We start from the raw sequence: 16,690 nt of genomic DNA, 5'->3' as shown, positions 1-16,690 counted from the left end.
AATCTCTTGCTGCCACTGCTCTGGAGATCTCCCTAATCCGACCCTTTTCAACGTTACCTGGGCCTTTTTGTAGTGCGTCTTTAAATTATTTCGATCTTCCTCGATCTTTCTCTTTTCCTTTTTCACCTTCTCGACTTCCATCTTTTGAACATCGACGTCAAGACTTAAGCACATTTTTTCCTCTTCGAGCTTCTCAATCCTCTTTCAATCTCCGAATTCTTTATCTCGAACTCTTGCTTCATAACTTCCAACTCTGATGGAATCACTCGTAAGCTCTCCTCTAATGATCGAGCCACTCCCAAAATTGGCCTAGGGACATTATCGTTGACTCTCCTACTAAACCACCCTTTATACTCAAGGATTGATGTCGAGCCTTCGGTCAAGATCTTCATACAGAAAGGCTTCTTCCAAGCCTCAGAAATCTCTCGCATCTTCTTCTTATAGTGATCTCCTTTATAAGAGAAATCACTTTGAGCTAGACCTTGTGTAACCGGTATGAACTGCCTCGCTCTATATTGCCTTAGAACAAGCAATGGTGTATATCCAACAACTCCCCAAATCCCTGGCAAAGAGACCCAATCAAAACTGCCACAGCGGTAAAGGACTTCACTAGGAACCAACCAAGGAGCCTTCCACATAACATCTTTCTCTCGAAGATTCTGAAGAATGTCTATCCACCTTTCCTCTGAAATGTCATCTCTCCTCGGCATGTCTACTGCTTCTTTTAAGGGAGAATAATCCTCAAAGAATACTCGGCAAGGAACCTTATCAAGCTTCCAAAAATGACTGTGGAACCAAACCAACAGCAACTGTGCACATCCAATGAATCTACCTTCGCCGGCTCTCCGACATGCACTCAAAGATCTAAATGTCTCAGCTAGGATTGCTGGTACCGGTGTATTCTGCTTACCAACGTGATCGAACAAATTCGCAATTGCCTCATCTATGTGCCCCAATGCCTTTGGAAAAATCACTATGCCGTAAATACTCAAAGCTAGGACGTCGACCCTTTTCTTTACGTCTGGATGTGTCAATATCAAATCCCTCAAAACGGCTCATGGAACGCACTTACTATCACCCTTTTGCTATACATGAGCTACAGCCCACTGTTCACTCATCCCAATAATCATCACCAACTTCTTTGCAAAAGTTGGAAGATTAGCAGGCCTAACATAAGCCTTGTGACCCTGAATCCTCGGGGCAACGCAGTAAAGTCGTATACTTCTCCAAAGTAGGTGTAAGATCAACATCACCAAATGTAAAGCAACTATAAGCAGGGTTCCAGAACTGTACCATAGCTCGAAACAAGTGCCTATCTACTTTGACGTCTAGCAAATAAGGAAGGTCTCCATAATTTTGATAGAAAAGAATAAGGAAGGTCTCCATAATTTTGATAGAAAAGCTGTTTAGCCTCGTCATCCCATTGGGCCCAAATGTTTCTCAGCTCCTGAAACTCATTCTACGTCGATTAATACGGGTGAAGTCCCACAACTCTGACGTATATCCCTCAGTGACACTATCTCCTTTCTCTAATTGGGTTTTCTCTGACCAGGTACAGACAGAAGCATTATCCTCCACTCTATCAAGGTATTCATTCCTCATTACAAAACTTTCTAATCTAGAAATCGAGCCGTGAATCGACACCTTTAAATGCCAAATGACATGCAATGACAGCAAAATAAATATAGGTTAGTATCATAAAAAAAATGATAAACAAGTACTTACAAGGGTAGCTTACTAAAGGCTATCACTATCTTTCCTAAACTCTTTAAAGTTCACTATATGAGTTTTAGCTCTAAAGCCAGGGTACCTGAACCAGCAGATTCTTTGGTCTTCACCCATTATAGGCTTATATAGACCAAGTTCAGTTCAGGGGGACACATTTCCCTATGGCCATACGGAGATGAAAACCTCACAAAGACATAGGTACAGTATCCCGAAAGTAATCCGCTAGCTCATACGAAGGTGAAAACCTTACGAAAGCGTAGCTTCTCACTCCCACTTAAGGGTGTGACCACAACGGTCATGCAAATGCAATGTACAGCAATAAGGTAACAAACATATGTAGCAAACACATGTAAAAAGGATCCAATTTTAAATTTTCCAAACTTCCGACATTAAGACAGAAAATACTCAATTTCTTGGCTTGACTCTCTTAAGTTCTCAGTGGAGTCGCCAAGCTGTCGAAACCATTTTTTAAAGGGATGTTTGAAAAATGGGGATGGACTTTTGAAAAACGAAAACGGGAGTCGCCACCAACCTTTTTAGGTGTGATTGGATCACCCTATAAAACGTTTTGGTCTACGAAAATTAAAAAAACAGGTTCGGGAGTCGGTTACGTACGAGGAAGGATTAGCACCCTCGCAACGCCCAAAATTGGTACCAAATTGAATAGTTTTCTGCCTTAATGTCAAAAATTTGAAAGGATTTAAAAATAGGATCGCTTTTTTAAAATCAGAATTATTGAAGTTGAAAAATCGATATTCCTTAGCTCCAAAAGAATACAAACACCACATCCAGCATGATAGGACACGATATTCTTAAACTCTCGTAACTGAAATCATCTCGTGATTTACAAAATCTATTTAGAAGGATACTTTAGGCATTTAGACAAACGGGAAATCGTAACCTAGCATGTTAGGGCACTATTTCCCAAATTCCTAAATACGAAAAACATTACCTCATTTTAGAAAAACTTTTGGATAAAATATGACAATTAAATGAAATATATATTTTTTTAAAATAATGATTTGAGTAAAATTTTTAAAAATAATTTACTAAGAGTAATAAAAAAAATTATTAAAAAATGAAAGCGTTTGATATGATACAAAAATTATTAAAAAAATAAAATATATAAAAAAAATCAGGGAAACATGGATTAAATCAAAATAAAAAGGGTTGAAAAACGAAGATGAACAAAGAATAAAATAAGAACAAACCGTAAAAAATAAGAACGTAAGTGGGAGAGAAATTTGAGCGAAAGCTCTCAAAATTTTTATTGTTTCCCAAAACTCCAGTGACTACAATGAAGGGAGAGGCCTCCATTTATAGTTGAACCTCCTCAAATCCAACGGTACAGATCAATTACATCAACGGTTAAGATTAAAAGGTATCTACAAATTAAATCTCTAAGATTACAAAATCATATCTTCTAAAATTGCATATCATATCTAAGATTGTATCATATCTAAGATTGCATATCATTGAAGATTATATTTCCATATGAGTCAAGCTTGTAGATGGACCTTAAATCTTTTCAAGTAATGGGCCATTTCGATCGGGCCAAATTATATTTGTAATTCTGGACTGAACTTGGACTTCGTTTTTTTTTTGGACTTATTTCTGGGCCCGGGCAAAATTAAGTTTCTACACCTATAATAACATAATTATATAAATAAAGTAATTAAGTGACATTAATATAATTTTATTTTATGAAAATAAACTACCCCTTTCTTGGCATGTGCCTTAATCATCTGTTGGTAGACAATGAGTGTTTCTGACTTTTTGATATTCTAAAAAGTATACTATCTAAAAATAAAACAAACTCGTAAGAACATACTTTCATAAAAAAATCTTGATCCAAGTTTTATTTTTTTTAACCTATTTACAGGTGGGAACACATGTGCTTGGTGACCTACTGATGCCAGAAATGTCATCCTGTATAGCGCACAAGATCGTAACAGTACCAGGCACCTGCCTATATCTCATGTTTTGTGATCTGTTACTCAAAAAGGCTCACGATACAACATTGCTAGTACTGCTAATCCCTAACTGTAGGAACAGACAACTTGCAAATTAGATAGTAGTGGTAGGTACATCAAGTGGGCTTTATTATTATTAATGTTTGGGATAAGTACCCCCTATAAGCTACAGTATATATGCTCGTGCAACGCACATATTCTACCTTTCAGTCACATTACTCAATAATGTTTCGAAATTTGCCTTTAACCATGAAAATTTTAAATCCATAAATTTAGCTCCACCATCACAAGGAGGGTGTTCAAGCAAGTCATAGCAGAGCGTCGTAGGTTCTTTTACTTTTCTTGAACTGGTTACTGCATCCATGAGGAGCCTTAATTGCAGTGCGACATCCTATATTGTGATGGTGCATTCCCCACATGGAAAATGATATGTGTGCGTCTCTGGGCGCCACTACTCAACCAATGTTAATATTAAGTCGGTCATTATAGCTAAAAAACACAGATTAATGCTGCTGGTCCAAATTTGGTGGCATCTCGGTAGGGCATAATCAGTTTGTCTAGCCGGTAGCTCGGACCATGGCCATGCGGCCTTAACACGTGGTATGAACCCTAATCATATTAAATTATAACATTAGTTAAGATCTTCGAGTTAAATAAAAAATTATGTGCAACTTTACGTACATACTCTTGAATAAAAAATATAACTTTTTTTACTAACACATGAATCATCATTGCTATGTGATCTTCTGCTGTAATTAAAGAACCCATTTCGATATTTACACAAACAATTAAAATTTTAATCATCGATTTAACAAATATACAATATAAAAGTAACGAATTTTTTTTTCGTAGCCCATTTTCGTAATTAACTTCTTATATATAAAAGGTATCTTAATATTATTTTCAACTTGTTAATTATGACTCTATTTCAGTCAAATTTGAGAAATAATCTTCTAGCTAAACTCTGTTTATTTATTTCAATCAAATACTAATCAGTTTAGATTATTTTATTATTATTTGACCTATGAATTTAGCCTATAAATATGCTCTTTCATAACCTTAGAAAAAACACCCATTAGATATTAGAACTTATAACATATTTAGAGAATTTTGTGTTTATGTTTTGAGGGTTCTTTATTTTCGGGGATTAGTTTTTATCTCCATCTTTTGTACACTTCGTTCTTTTGCCATTATAGTAAAATTATCTTTACCCGTGGTTTTTTGTCCTCTTTGGAAGGGTTTTTCCACGTTAAATTTGGGTGTTCAATTTCTCAATTTATTCCGCTATTTTTTTACTTGTTGCTTAATCAGGTCGATCCTAACAAGTGATATCAGAGCTAGTTCAATTTTTATAGATCAGCCCATTTATATATGGCAGCAACAAGGTTTAGAAATTGAGAAGTTCGATAGTGAGACAAATTTCAATCTGTGGCAAGTTCGGATGATGGCAATTCTAGTTCAAACTGGCTTAAAAAAGGTTGTTACCGGTAAAAAAGCCTAAGAATCTAAATCAATCAGAATAGGAAGAGCTTGATGAAAAGGCCTTGTCTACAATCCAGTTATGCCTCGCGAATACGGTATTGCAGGAGGTATTGATGGAAAAAACCTCATACGCCTTGTGAAAAATGTTAGAAACTCTTTATGCAACTAAGTCTCTAGCTAACCGTCTAGTGTTAAAATAACGTCTATTTACGTTTTGCATGAATGAATGTGAGCTTCTTAAAGATCACATCAATCAATTCATTACTCTTTTAAATGATTTAAAGAATGTTGAGGTTTATATTGACGATAAAGATCAAGTTATACTATTACTGTGCTCTTTACCCCATTCATACAAGTATTTCTAGGAGACCTTGATTTATGCCAGAGACCAACTCTCGTTCGAAGATGTGAAAGGTCATTATTGAGTAGAGACAAACTCGAAAATGAGTTTGGTTTGGATAGCAAGGCAGATAAGCAAGCTTCCGTTTTGGTAACATCAAAGAAACAAGACAAAATGTGTCGCTATTGTAAAAAGTTAGGTCACGTCAAAGTAGATTGTTATAAACTGCGAAATAAAAGAGCTGCTAAGAGTAACGAGGAAGATGTAGTTGGTGCTAATTTAGCCAATGAAAATGGTGATGATTTCTTGTTAGTGCCAACGAGCGATAACTTCAAGCTCACATCCGAGTGGATTCTAGATTCGAGATGTTCTTTCCACATGTGTCCCAATAGAGAATGGTTCTCCACATACAGTTCACTTGAAGGTAGAGTTGTGCATATGGGAAACGATTCATCTAGTATGGTAATTAGTATTTGGTACTGTTAAAATTAGGATACACGATGAGACGATTAGGACACTCTCAGATGTTAGGTATGTACCTGATTTACGAAAGAATCTCATCTCATTGAGTATTTTAGACTTGAAAGGATGCAGAATCAACATCGAGTATCTCGTGGAGCTCTCGTTTTGTTAAAAGGTAAAAGAACCGAAAATCTTTATATTCTGGAAGGTTTTATAGTGACTGGTGAAATCGAACGTCCCTCGTCTGTTACAGAGTCGAAGTCAACTCGTTTGGAGCAGAGGCAACTTGGTCATAGGAGGGAAAATGTATGACCGGTTTGTTGAAGAGATGTTCTCTTTTGGATGCAGGTTTTGAAAAGTTGTGCACTGTGTTCGTGAAAATCAAACCCGGGTTAGTTTTGATTTGGCAGTGTACAAGTCGAAGGCTAGAAGTCTTCCAGTTTCTAAGCACGGATTCGACTCATTTAATTCCCTGCATGGTTCAAGATAGGCTCATTGCTGGCTTTGACAAAGATGGGGTTGTGGAAATATGAGTCAAGGTGGAGATTTGTAAAGTATGACTCCTATTTTAGTTAAATTTGAGAAATAATCCTCTAGTTAAATTCTGGTTATTTGTTTCAATCAAACACTGATTAGTTTATATTATTTTATTATTATTTGACCTATGAATTTAGCCTATAAATAGGCTCTTTTACAACATTAAAAAAAACATCATTTAGAGAATTTTGTGTTTATGTTTTGAGGATTCTTTGTTTTTGGATTTTCGGGGTTTAGTTTTTATCTCTATCTTTTGTAATCTTCGTTCTTTTGCCATTATAATAAAATTATTTTTTTCTGTGATTTTTTATCCTCCTTGGAGGGGTTTTTCTACGTTAAATTTGTGTGTTCAATTTCTCAATTTATTCCGCTATTTTTTTTTACTTATTGCTTAATTGAGTCGATCCTAACACAACACAAATCTAATTATTCAAACCAAAATATAATGTTCAATGTTATATTTTAAAATATACAAATTATTATTACAATATAAAAAAATACACTAGTCAAACCAATTTTAATAGTACTTTCAACCTAAGTCTAATCATTTGATCAAAATATAATGATCAATGTTATATTTACTAAAATAATTCTACTACCAAAACTATCTTAATAAACATACACTACAAAATAAAATAAACCTACATTACAAAATATACATACACAATTCTAATAATTCAAACATAAATATAGTTTTCAAAGTTAACATACCTTAATATTAATCTTATCAAATAATGTATCAATAAATAAATTTTTAACACAAATCTAAACTAATAATAATGATTATTATAAATATCACAAATTTAAAATATAAATAATTCTAATATTACAAAAGAAAATTAACATACTTTTTTTTTGTGAGGAACCTACCTTCCTTTCTTTTTATTTGCGCTGTGGAAAATCTTTAGCTTTTTTTATTTTAATGGATTGATTGTGTGGGGGTAGAATCTGTGACTGACCAGTTACGTTTGTGGCAGATTGTTAAGCCGACGTTGTCATGCTGTTAGGCGGCATCGGCCTGTCGACTTGTCACTAATGTGACTGGTCAATAACGAATTTTGTCGATTTTTTATTTATATATATATATATTTTTAATCTTTTAAAAAATAAAAAATAAAAAATAAATTTATTTCAGTGCTGCCTAATATGTTGACATCATCATTAAAAAATATTATTTTTTGGGTTTAACAATATAAAATACTCTACATATTTTTTAGGTAACTACATATCGGTGCCACAAATTACTCAGACAGCACAAAAAAAGATTATTTAAAAAAAATTATATCATTATGTAAATGATTGCAACTAAAGAAGTATGGTGCCACTGATTACTCAAATAATATTGTGGGATCACTGTTACTTCTACTTATTTTTGTAAATAATGGCAAAACAATCCCATTTCAATAATTAAAATTTTTGTATTATGTAGGTAAAAAATCTTAAAAGTTGCCAACCAATGAGATGGGCAAGTGTGATTTTCATTGGAAAAGGGAAAGATAGATAATGCATCAATAATTTATTTTATATTATTTTTTTTAAAAAAAAGCCCTAAAATTTGCCCATGTAACGGTATGGGCAGGCGTGATTTTCCTTGGAAAAGGGAAAGACAAATAAATGCATCAATAATTTATTTTATATCATGAGGCCATTGGTAATTAGTGGTATAAATAATAGTGGTTGCCACTTGTTTTTTTAACAAAAGTTGAGGCTGCTGCTGAACCTTGAACTTTTTTTGTTTCCTTCTTTAGTGTGTGCAGTATTGTTACTCGCCGAAAATAATGGCCGGAGCTGTAGTGAGACATTACCTAACTACGCGTTTCATGGATTCAGAGACCACCAAATGCAACATTTCTTATTCCCTTCACAGTCACACTCGTTCCCCCTATTCCCTCCCACTGTTTCACAACGTAATTCTATACTGTCTGTTTTCTTTCTATGTTTTCTGCTAACCATCATATTTATGATATAATTTAATTAAGTAAAGGAATGTTTAAAAATGGAGCAGAAATATGAGACTAGGAGAGTGGTAGCATTGATGAATGGGTGCGAAGGAGACCCCAAACTCCCTATAGGCAGCATAGAGACACGCACATTAACAACGGTTCCATCACCATCAAAGGCAATGGAGAGGTTGGATGTAGCTATTAGAGAGTTGAAATGTAACCCTCCTCCTCTTACCTCTGGCATGCTTCGACTTCAGGTAAACTTCCCCTTCCTTCATAATTAAACATCCAGGAACGCGCAAGATTTGCTAATTTCTTCTGTCATTATCTCCAAGATAATGGCTGTTGCCACATGGTTAGTATGACATCTTGCATTTTCCTCGTCCCTTCATCAATATGAAAATATTTACTCCCAAAGTCACTAAACTAAACTAAATTATTACTTATGTTTTTGTTATTAAACTTTAAAAAAATTATAAGATGGTAATTAAATTATTTGAAAATTTTTATTTATATTATTCAATTGTTAACTTTTTTTAAAAAATTCAACTAGTGAGCTCTTAATGACAATTTGACGATCGGTACGATGGATCAATGCTTATCGATGAATAGAAAAACATATCTTAAATCCAAGGTAATCTAATGATCAGTGTAAAAAATCAGAAAAGAAAAATGTTTGAATTTTAATTTGTAAATTTGTAACATTTAAAGTTATTTCATGAAATAACTTATGCAAATAAAAAAACATTTAGCAACAATTTTTAATAATTGAGTAACTTAAAAAGTTTAATTAATTTAATAATCATTTGAAATTAAATAATTAAATATAAATTTAGTAATAATTTAGCAATTAGTGTACCTAAAACCAAACTAATAAAATGATTGAAAGATTCAGTAATTTTTAATTAATAAATATATCTATAATTTATAATTTTTATTTTTTATTGTTTCAAATTTTTATTTTTAATTAATAAATATATTTTTTTTAAATTTATTTATTTTTAATTCATCTTTTTTAATTAATAGCTTTTTTATTTATAAAATCATATAATAAATGTATATTTTACATATATGATATATCATTATGTTAAAAATATTTAAAATTAATAACTTCTTTATATATAATATAAATATTAACTAATTTTTATATATATTTTTCTTTATATATAATATTTATATGTCAAATATTTATTTTCTCCACGTATATTATAGGTATGATGATTTCTAATATTATAGAATGAAATAATTAATTCAAATATAAATATTATTTTGATATTTAAATATTTCAAATATCATTATTTTTTTTCATCTACACTATATGTATGATATTTCAAATATTTTTATATGTGAAATATTTTAATTAATTATTTCAAATATTATTATGTTTATATATGAAATATTTTAAATACACATAAAAATATATATAATAATAAAATTTACTACACTCATGATATAAATTGAAAAATAAATATTACACACATAAAAATTATATTTACTAAAAATAATGATATTTGTATTAATTATTTGATTTCATAAATAAAAGATTTATTAATAAAAAAGATGAATTAAAAAAATTTGAAAACAATATATTTATTATAATAATTTTTTTTTGAAACAACATGAAATAAAAACTAAAAATGTGTTTAGAAGATGAATTGAATCTGGAAATGGAATTAAGGATATACTCAATATTTATTTAATCAAAGGAGCTTATATGTTAAAAATATTAATTAAAAATAAAAAATTTAAAACAACATGAAATAAAAATTATAATGTGAGTGAAAGAGGAATTATGTTAAAAAAGTAAAAAAAAATGCAATTTAAAGGTGGACGTACTTTCCTACCAACTGAACAGAAAATGCACCCACCTTGACGCACTTTCATACACACTTTTAAAAAAAGATCTATTTCCCTAAATTTTCAAAAAATCGACATATTTAATCAATTAACTCTTTTTTACTTATTTGCCTTTTTAGCTATGGAAGCTTCAAAAATACCACATCTAATTTAATTTATATTTTTATACATAAATTTTGATTTAGTATAATTATATTATTAAAATTTTACTATAATTTAAACTTTTATTATAATTTTAATATATATTTTAATTCAACTATATATATAATTAAATACATCAAATTATTTATATTTATGTAATATGTAAATGTAAAATAAATTTTATAATGATAATTACATAAGTGATTTATAAAAAAAATTACATAAAAATTTCATGTATAATAATACATAGAATCAAAATTAATGTTTATCTGTTTAAAAAACCCGTAAAATTCAAATGGATTATTGTTAAATCCGTTGGAGGGACTCGTGTGTCCGCGCAAGTAACGGCTATTCAAAAGTAACACCGTAAAGACAAAAGAAAACTGAAATTGGTAAGTGTTGTTTAAAGGTACCGATCGAGGAGCAAATCGAAGCAATCGAGTGGCTCCATGCTCAACATGATAATCTTCCACGTTGTTTCTTCTCTGGTAGAAGAAGCAGAGCCAATGGAAATGGTTCCAATCTCTTGATGGAAATAGGTAATGGAAATGGCGACAACTGTTTTACCCATAATCTTGTTGGTGCCGCCGGTGTCGGCTCGGCGGTCTTCTTTCAACAACTTCATCCTTTCTCATATCACGATTGGAGGTCCATTAAGAGGTAGATCGTGCAGATTTCTCTTAAATAAAGTTGTCAGGTCAAAGCAAATAATGCCTCACGAATTTGGAATTTAGTCGTATGTTTTCTTTGTTTTCTTTGGATTGAAGGTTTCTGTCTGCAAAGTGCCCTTTGATTCGTGCATATGGAGCAATTCGTTTTGATGCGACGGCTAATATATCACCTGAATGGAAGGCGTTTGGTTCATTTTACTTTATGGTCCCTCAGGTTGAGACCTTGTTTTTGTTGACCAAGTAGTTTGTAGGGAATAATTCAGTTAACTTTTTATTTTGTCTCTTTAGTATTTAAACGACCTACCGCTACATACCAAATGACAGGTTGAGTTTGATGAGCTTGAAGGAAGTTCAATGCTTGCCATAACGATTGCATGGGACAATGCCCTTTCATGGACTTGGGATGAAGCCATTCATTCACTTGAAACCACAATGCAACAGGTGCCTCAACTTTTTAACTTATTTTGCTCATCCTATATACCTATAGCCTCTTTGATCTGTTTAGTACTGTGCAATTAATTAAATTTCCAATTATGAAGATTGCTTCAGTTGTTGTGAAGTTGAAGAAAGAAGCTTCAGGAGAACCCATCCTCAGTAAAACTCATGTTCCCAATAAGACACATTGGGATCTTGCTGTAGAGAAAGCTTTGCAGGAAATAAACACAAGCAGCTCACAGCTCGTTAAGGTATTTTTAATCCCTTCTGCTGATGAAGTCTCCGAAACACCATCCCTAAACCATAGTCCTTCTACTCTCCTGCACTATACATCAGGTTTTTTTGTTAATCATTTTGATGTGAAAAACTAGGTTGTGCTTGCCCGTAGCAGCAGGATTTTAACCGCTACAAATATCGATCCTATAGCTTGGTTGGCTTGTCTGCAGGTACTCTTTGTCTTTTCTTCTCTTCTATAAAGCGTTATAAGGGAAGATAAATTTCATTGAGCTGTATACTTACTGCAGGTTGAAGGAGAAGATGCATATCAGTTTTGTCTTCAGCCACCTAATGGACCCGCATTTGTGGGAAATACAGTAAGTGTGACAGCAGATTTCATTGTGCAATATACATCTCTTTTTCCCTACTCTGCCACATGCTCTTTATTTCTATCTCCAATTTTCCTTCTTCCCCTATGACAACAATCTGTGTTCAATATATTTCCTACTAATGTGAATTTTGCATGATATTTGATTGGTATAGTTTTGAGACGTGACTGAAGTTTAAGCATAGTTGATAGAAGTAAAACTTGATAGCTGTAAGATACTTAAAATCCCTTTTCCCACTTTCTACTCCATTGCAGCTGATATTAGATCTCATGTTTAATTTATATTTATAATATACATACTCTTCTCGATTTCTCTTTGGAATGATCCTTATTATTCATGATATCAAATAGATAGTTTCTACCCTTTGCAAAGTGATAATTAACCATAATTTACAATGTCCTCACATTCCATGTCACTATTTTGAAGTTCATGGACCTGATTTCACTGCCATTCAGAATTTGTATTTGATTAGAAGTTTATTGGTGTAAGGCTCTCTTGTAGATGAAGTAATGATGCAGGGAAATGGAAAATTATGACCTCCCCCCCCCCTTCTTTGCTGAACTTAGGTTGTTTTGAATTGTTTTGAGTATCAAAAGTGTCTCAAGGTGTGGATTGGATCTGAAAATATAAAGGCAAGGCATTTTTAGAAAATACAATTCTTGGGACACTATGGTTTTACGCGAACAGAACAATTCTTATTGTATTACGAATTGTTCTAAATCAAAATGAAATCAAAGAAACACTAAAGAAAGAATATTTTTCACAATTGGAACGAGAAGTGACTAATTTTTTTCTATTCCAAACCAAATCTATATATAATGCACCAATAGCTGTCTAAGTACTTTTATGAATTATCACAACTTTTCATGTTAAAAGATTTATGAATAATTGTGACGTTTGAAATCAATCAAAGTTTGAATTGAAATTTGAAATTCAATTCCACAAAAGGATATATATTTTTTATTTGAAAATACTTCATATAATATATATTATATACAACAGTTTCTTCTTGCTTTGACTTATGCGAGCTTTGGTGAATAGCCAGAGCGACTATTTCACAGAAAATGGCTAAGCATTAGTAGTGAGGCACTGGCTGCAACCCGCGCTAGAGGTGAATCCAGTGATCTTGATCTTCAACTAGAGAATGATCTACTTTCCAGGTTCCTTTTGTTACTCTCAAATCTTTACCGAATAACTTCCGTTTTTTCAATGTGTTATTACATAAATTCTTTTGTTACTGATTAATAACCTGTTTTTGTTGCGAATCATGTAGTCCCAAGGACCACCTGGAATTTACCGTAGTACGAGAAAACATACAAAACAAATTAGAGGCAAGTTTTCTTCCGATATCTCAATTTGTCAATTTGCTTTTCTAGGCACTGAAATTTCTTCACTAGGACTTTTATGAAATTAAAGTTCTTTCGTAGAATCATTTAGGTTGATGCACTGTCCAATGCTATCATGCATCCTCTCCTGCACTTAAACACGTGAGCTAATGTCAAAGATAAAAACATGTTACCACTATTTCAGTGGTCTCATGAAAGGGCAGGGTTTAATCATGCTATTATGGGATGCCACTATTTCCTTAAAAAACCACTGTACTCGCAGTATGTTGTATCGTTCTGGCATATGCTTGCTGTTCACTCACAAGGGTATATTTAGCAACAATTGTTTCATGTTATTGGATGCTCCCTCTGTCCTATAAAGGTTGGCTATGTTTCGTCTTTGTGTGTTCAAGTCTTACTTATTTTACCTCTTCTGTGTATATTTATTGTTTAAGTTTCCTGGAATGCTTTAAATCAAAAGGCTATTCATATAATTTTTAAATATGTTTATAAAATATAAAGAATATCAAGTTTTAATGTCAGAGAGTTTGAAACGAAGCCTCTGTTTTACCTGAAAAAAAAGTGATTGTTCTACTCTTTTCTGCTTCACAGTCTGTATGTGAGAGAGTTGTTGTTGAGCCAAAGAAAACGGTACGAAAACTTCGAAGAATTCAACATTTATATGCCCAGTTGTCTGGTAACCTGAGAAGGGAAGATGATGAGGTAATTTCATTATAAGTTTCATATGTCAAATAACGAAAACTCCATCAGAGCACTAATAATTTTTTTTTGCATGATCTAGTATGTCAGTTTGAATAAACTGTTTTATTAAAGTTCCATGCTCTTAACTGTTGTTGATTCTAGAATGAGCAGTTAGCTGTAGTAGTCTCAATACAAAGACTTCTAATTTGTCAAAGATCTAGGCGGTAGCTTTCTCTATAGCTTCGCTGTTGTGATATATTTTGTGTTCCTACGTTCCTGTGCAGTTTGAAATCTTGTCTTCTCTCCACCCAACTCCAGCAGTTTGTGGACTTCCAAGAGAAGCTGCACGCCTCTTCATTTCAGAAACTGGTATCCTTACATATTATATACAATATTTTTGTTTGTTCTTCTACAGCCATGTTACTTGGGATGAGCGTGGGATAGGAGTATGTGATCGGCACAGATATACTCAACACAGATATACTCGACTTTTAAAAGCTTTTTCAAATATTTGGAGATTTCTAACCTTGTATCTCTGTTTGAATATATAAACTGGACACGGATACCTGAGGAAATTTGAAAAGTCGGTTCTATAGAAATTTTGAGTTCCTCCTTAAGTTTTACAGCTTGACATCTTGTGCTCCATATGTTCATTGTTTAGTGATCTAGGGAAAATGATCTGTCTATAAACTTAGACTGCCAACTACCATTCTCTTACTGAACAAAACCATTTTATGGCTGCTATACTGATTTCTTAAATTTTTCTGCCTTCAGAAATGTTTGACCGAGGGATGTATGCTGGACCAGTTGGTTGGTTTGGAGGAGGAGAAAGTGAGTTTGCAGTTGGTATAAGGTCAGCATTAGTGGAAAAGGTGAGCTAATTAAATAATGGCCTCTACTAAAGCATGTTTGACTTTTGAGTGAGCATTGAGGTATCATCAAAGCTTCATATAGTTCCACATCAATGCTTTCCTTTTTCAATGACCTCCAACGAGATTATCACCTTATTATACTTGTAGCGAGTCAATTTAATCATTTTAAATTATTGTAAGAAAGCTTTTATGCTGTCACCAAAATATTTGACAGTTTAAGTTGATAGGATTCTGGAGCATTGGTATACGCCGGAACCGGGATAGTAGAAGGCAGCAATCCCTCGTCAGAATGGGATGAACTAGAGCTCAAGACATGTCAGGTGAGTGTAAACGGATTTTTGTCCTTGTGAATTTTATATATTTGCTTCCACATGGATGTGACATCAAATGCTTATACATCTGATTTGGATGTTAATCCGAGTCATTTGGACTTTGAGAGTGAGCATTATAAGTATGTTTATTCTTTTTCCATGTATTTAGCATATTTTCATACTCATATTCAAATATAGAAATTAAAATTCCGGGTAACATAGTATTCAACGTTTTTCAGTAGTGTATGCTTTCTAAGTCATTGTGGGAGTGCTTTTGATTCTCCATGCAGTGCACCAAGTTGCTTCAACTGGAGGTTCCTAAGCAATCAAAAGTTGAGATTTTGGAAATCATCTATTAACAAGGTTAGTGATTTAGGGTAGAAATATATGATTCAGCAGGTCTGGAGATTTGGTTTCTTTTTGTTTACCAATTAACAAGTTTTTTAAAATTTGTGTGAATGATTGAATTAAAGCACTTAAAAGTTTGATTTTCATTCGTAATATTTTACAATCTTGGTACACTGATTTTCTTATGCTATGGTGCACCCACGTGTTCATAGATTGGTATTATCTTCTTTAAGCGTTATTGATCATTCAAGATTTTGCGACTTAAAAGTGTGCTTCCCATGTTGGTACCCAAGACCTTCAGTTATACTTAAGTGCACTTTTGAATCACAAATCGTTGAGAAGAAGCCGGTCGACGATGATACCGACTGGTGCTAACAGACATCAGTGTCACAACCCAAATAAATAGTAATACTTTGTTGTTGGATGACTGACTTGTGAAAAATATTTTTATCTAAAATTAGCAGCTTTAAAGCGGCTGAGAGGGCGTGAAAAGCGAGAGCATTGAACCTGATTGCATGTCCCAAGTTTTGTCATTATCACATGTTGCCAGTCGGATTCGTCTCCCTAGTTGAATAAAGAAGGCATCATTTATCATATCATTCTCAGGGCCGCGCTTTCGATGTGTATACTCATGATACGCATGTGTTAATTGTATTACATATTAAGTTAGTGATGTCTATTTTTAAGTTAGATTAACATTTAAAAAGCTTATGGTTTGAGAAGATTAAAATAATACATTTGTTGTGTAGTAGTAGAAACAACTATAATAAAAATTGTAAAAAGGACATAACGAATAAAAAAAACAGAAAATGAACCCATAAAAATGTAAATATAATTGCAAATGTAGCAAAAAAGAGGATAATAATGTAAGCACTCATTTCTCGATTGGGTGGACTTCTTATTTGCAAATAAGAAGTACGAGTTAGAATAGAAGACCATAAATTTATCTAATATGGCC

The 16,690-nt window shown here is 32.8% G+C and overlaps 1 protein-coding gene across 1 annotated transcript; it reads left to right on the top strand.

The window, feature by feature from the left end:
- Nucleotides 1-8,218: 8,218 nt before the first annotated feature.
- Nucleotides 8,219-16,463, top strand: LOC107939846 (isochorismate synthase 2, chloroplastic). Its single transcript, XM_016873228.2, has 16 exons — nucleotides 8,219-8,429; nucleotides 8,528-8,722; nucleotides 10,873-11,123; nucleotides 11,231-11,348; nucleotides 11,459-11,575; nucleotides 11,674-11,820; nucleotides 11,941-12,015; nucleotides 12,094-12,162; nucleotides 13,216-13,334; nucleotides 13,448-13,505; nucleotides 14,112-14,222; nucleotides 14,486-14,570; nucleotides 14,976-15,073; nucleotides 15,301-15,393; nucleotides 15,675-15,747; nucleotides 16,197-16,463. The coding sequence occupies exons 1-15, from the start codon at nucleotides 8,301-8,303 to the stop codon at nucleotides 15,741-15,743; spliced, it is 1,734 nt and encodes a 577-aa protein (XP_016728717.1). The 5' UTR covers nucleotides 8,219-8,300; the 3' UTR covers nucleotides 15,744-15,747; nucleotides 16,197-16,463.
- The last annotated feature ends 227 nt before the right edge of the window (nucleotides 16,464-16,690 follow it).

This window comes from Gossypium hirsutum, chromosome A12 (genome assembly GCF_007990345.1).
Source record: "Gossypium hirsutum isolate 1008001.06 chromosome A12, Gossypium_hirsutum_v2.1, whole genome shotgun sequence".
NCBI classification, from domain to species: Eukaryota; Viridiplantae; Streptophyta; class Magnoliopsida; order Malvales; family Malvaceae; genus Gossypium; species Gossypium hirsutum.
The sequence above is the reverse complement of the archived record's forward strand: the minus strand, read 5'-3'. Positions and strand labels throughout refer to the sequence as shown.

What these genes read in the sequence shown, in the direction of transcription:
- LOC107939846 (XM_016873228.2), top strand. Translation starts at nt 8,301, where the DNA reads ATGGCCGGAGCTGTAGTGAGACATTACCTAACTACGCGTTTCATGGAT. An exon ending in GATTGGAGGTCCATTAAGAG is followed by an intron (nt 11,124 to 11,230) that starts GTAGATCGTGCA and finishes TTTGGATTGAAG; the next exon opens with GTTTCTGTCTGCAAAGTGCC. An exon ending in ACATACAAAACAAATTAGAG is followed by an intron (nt 13,506 to 14,111) that starts GCAAGTTTTCTT and finishes TCTGCTTCACAG; the next exon opens with TCTGTATGTGAGAGAGTTGT.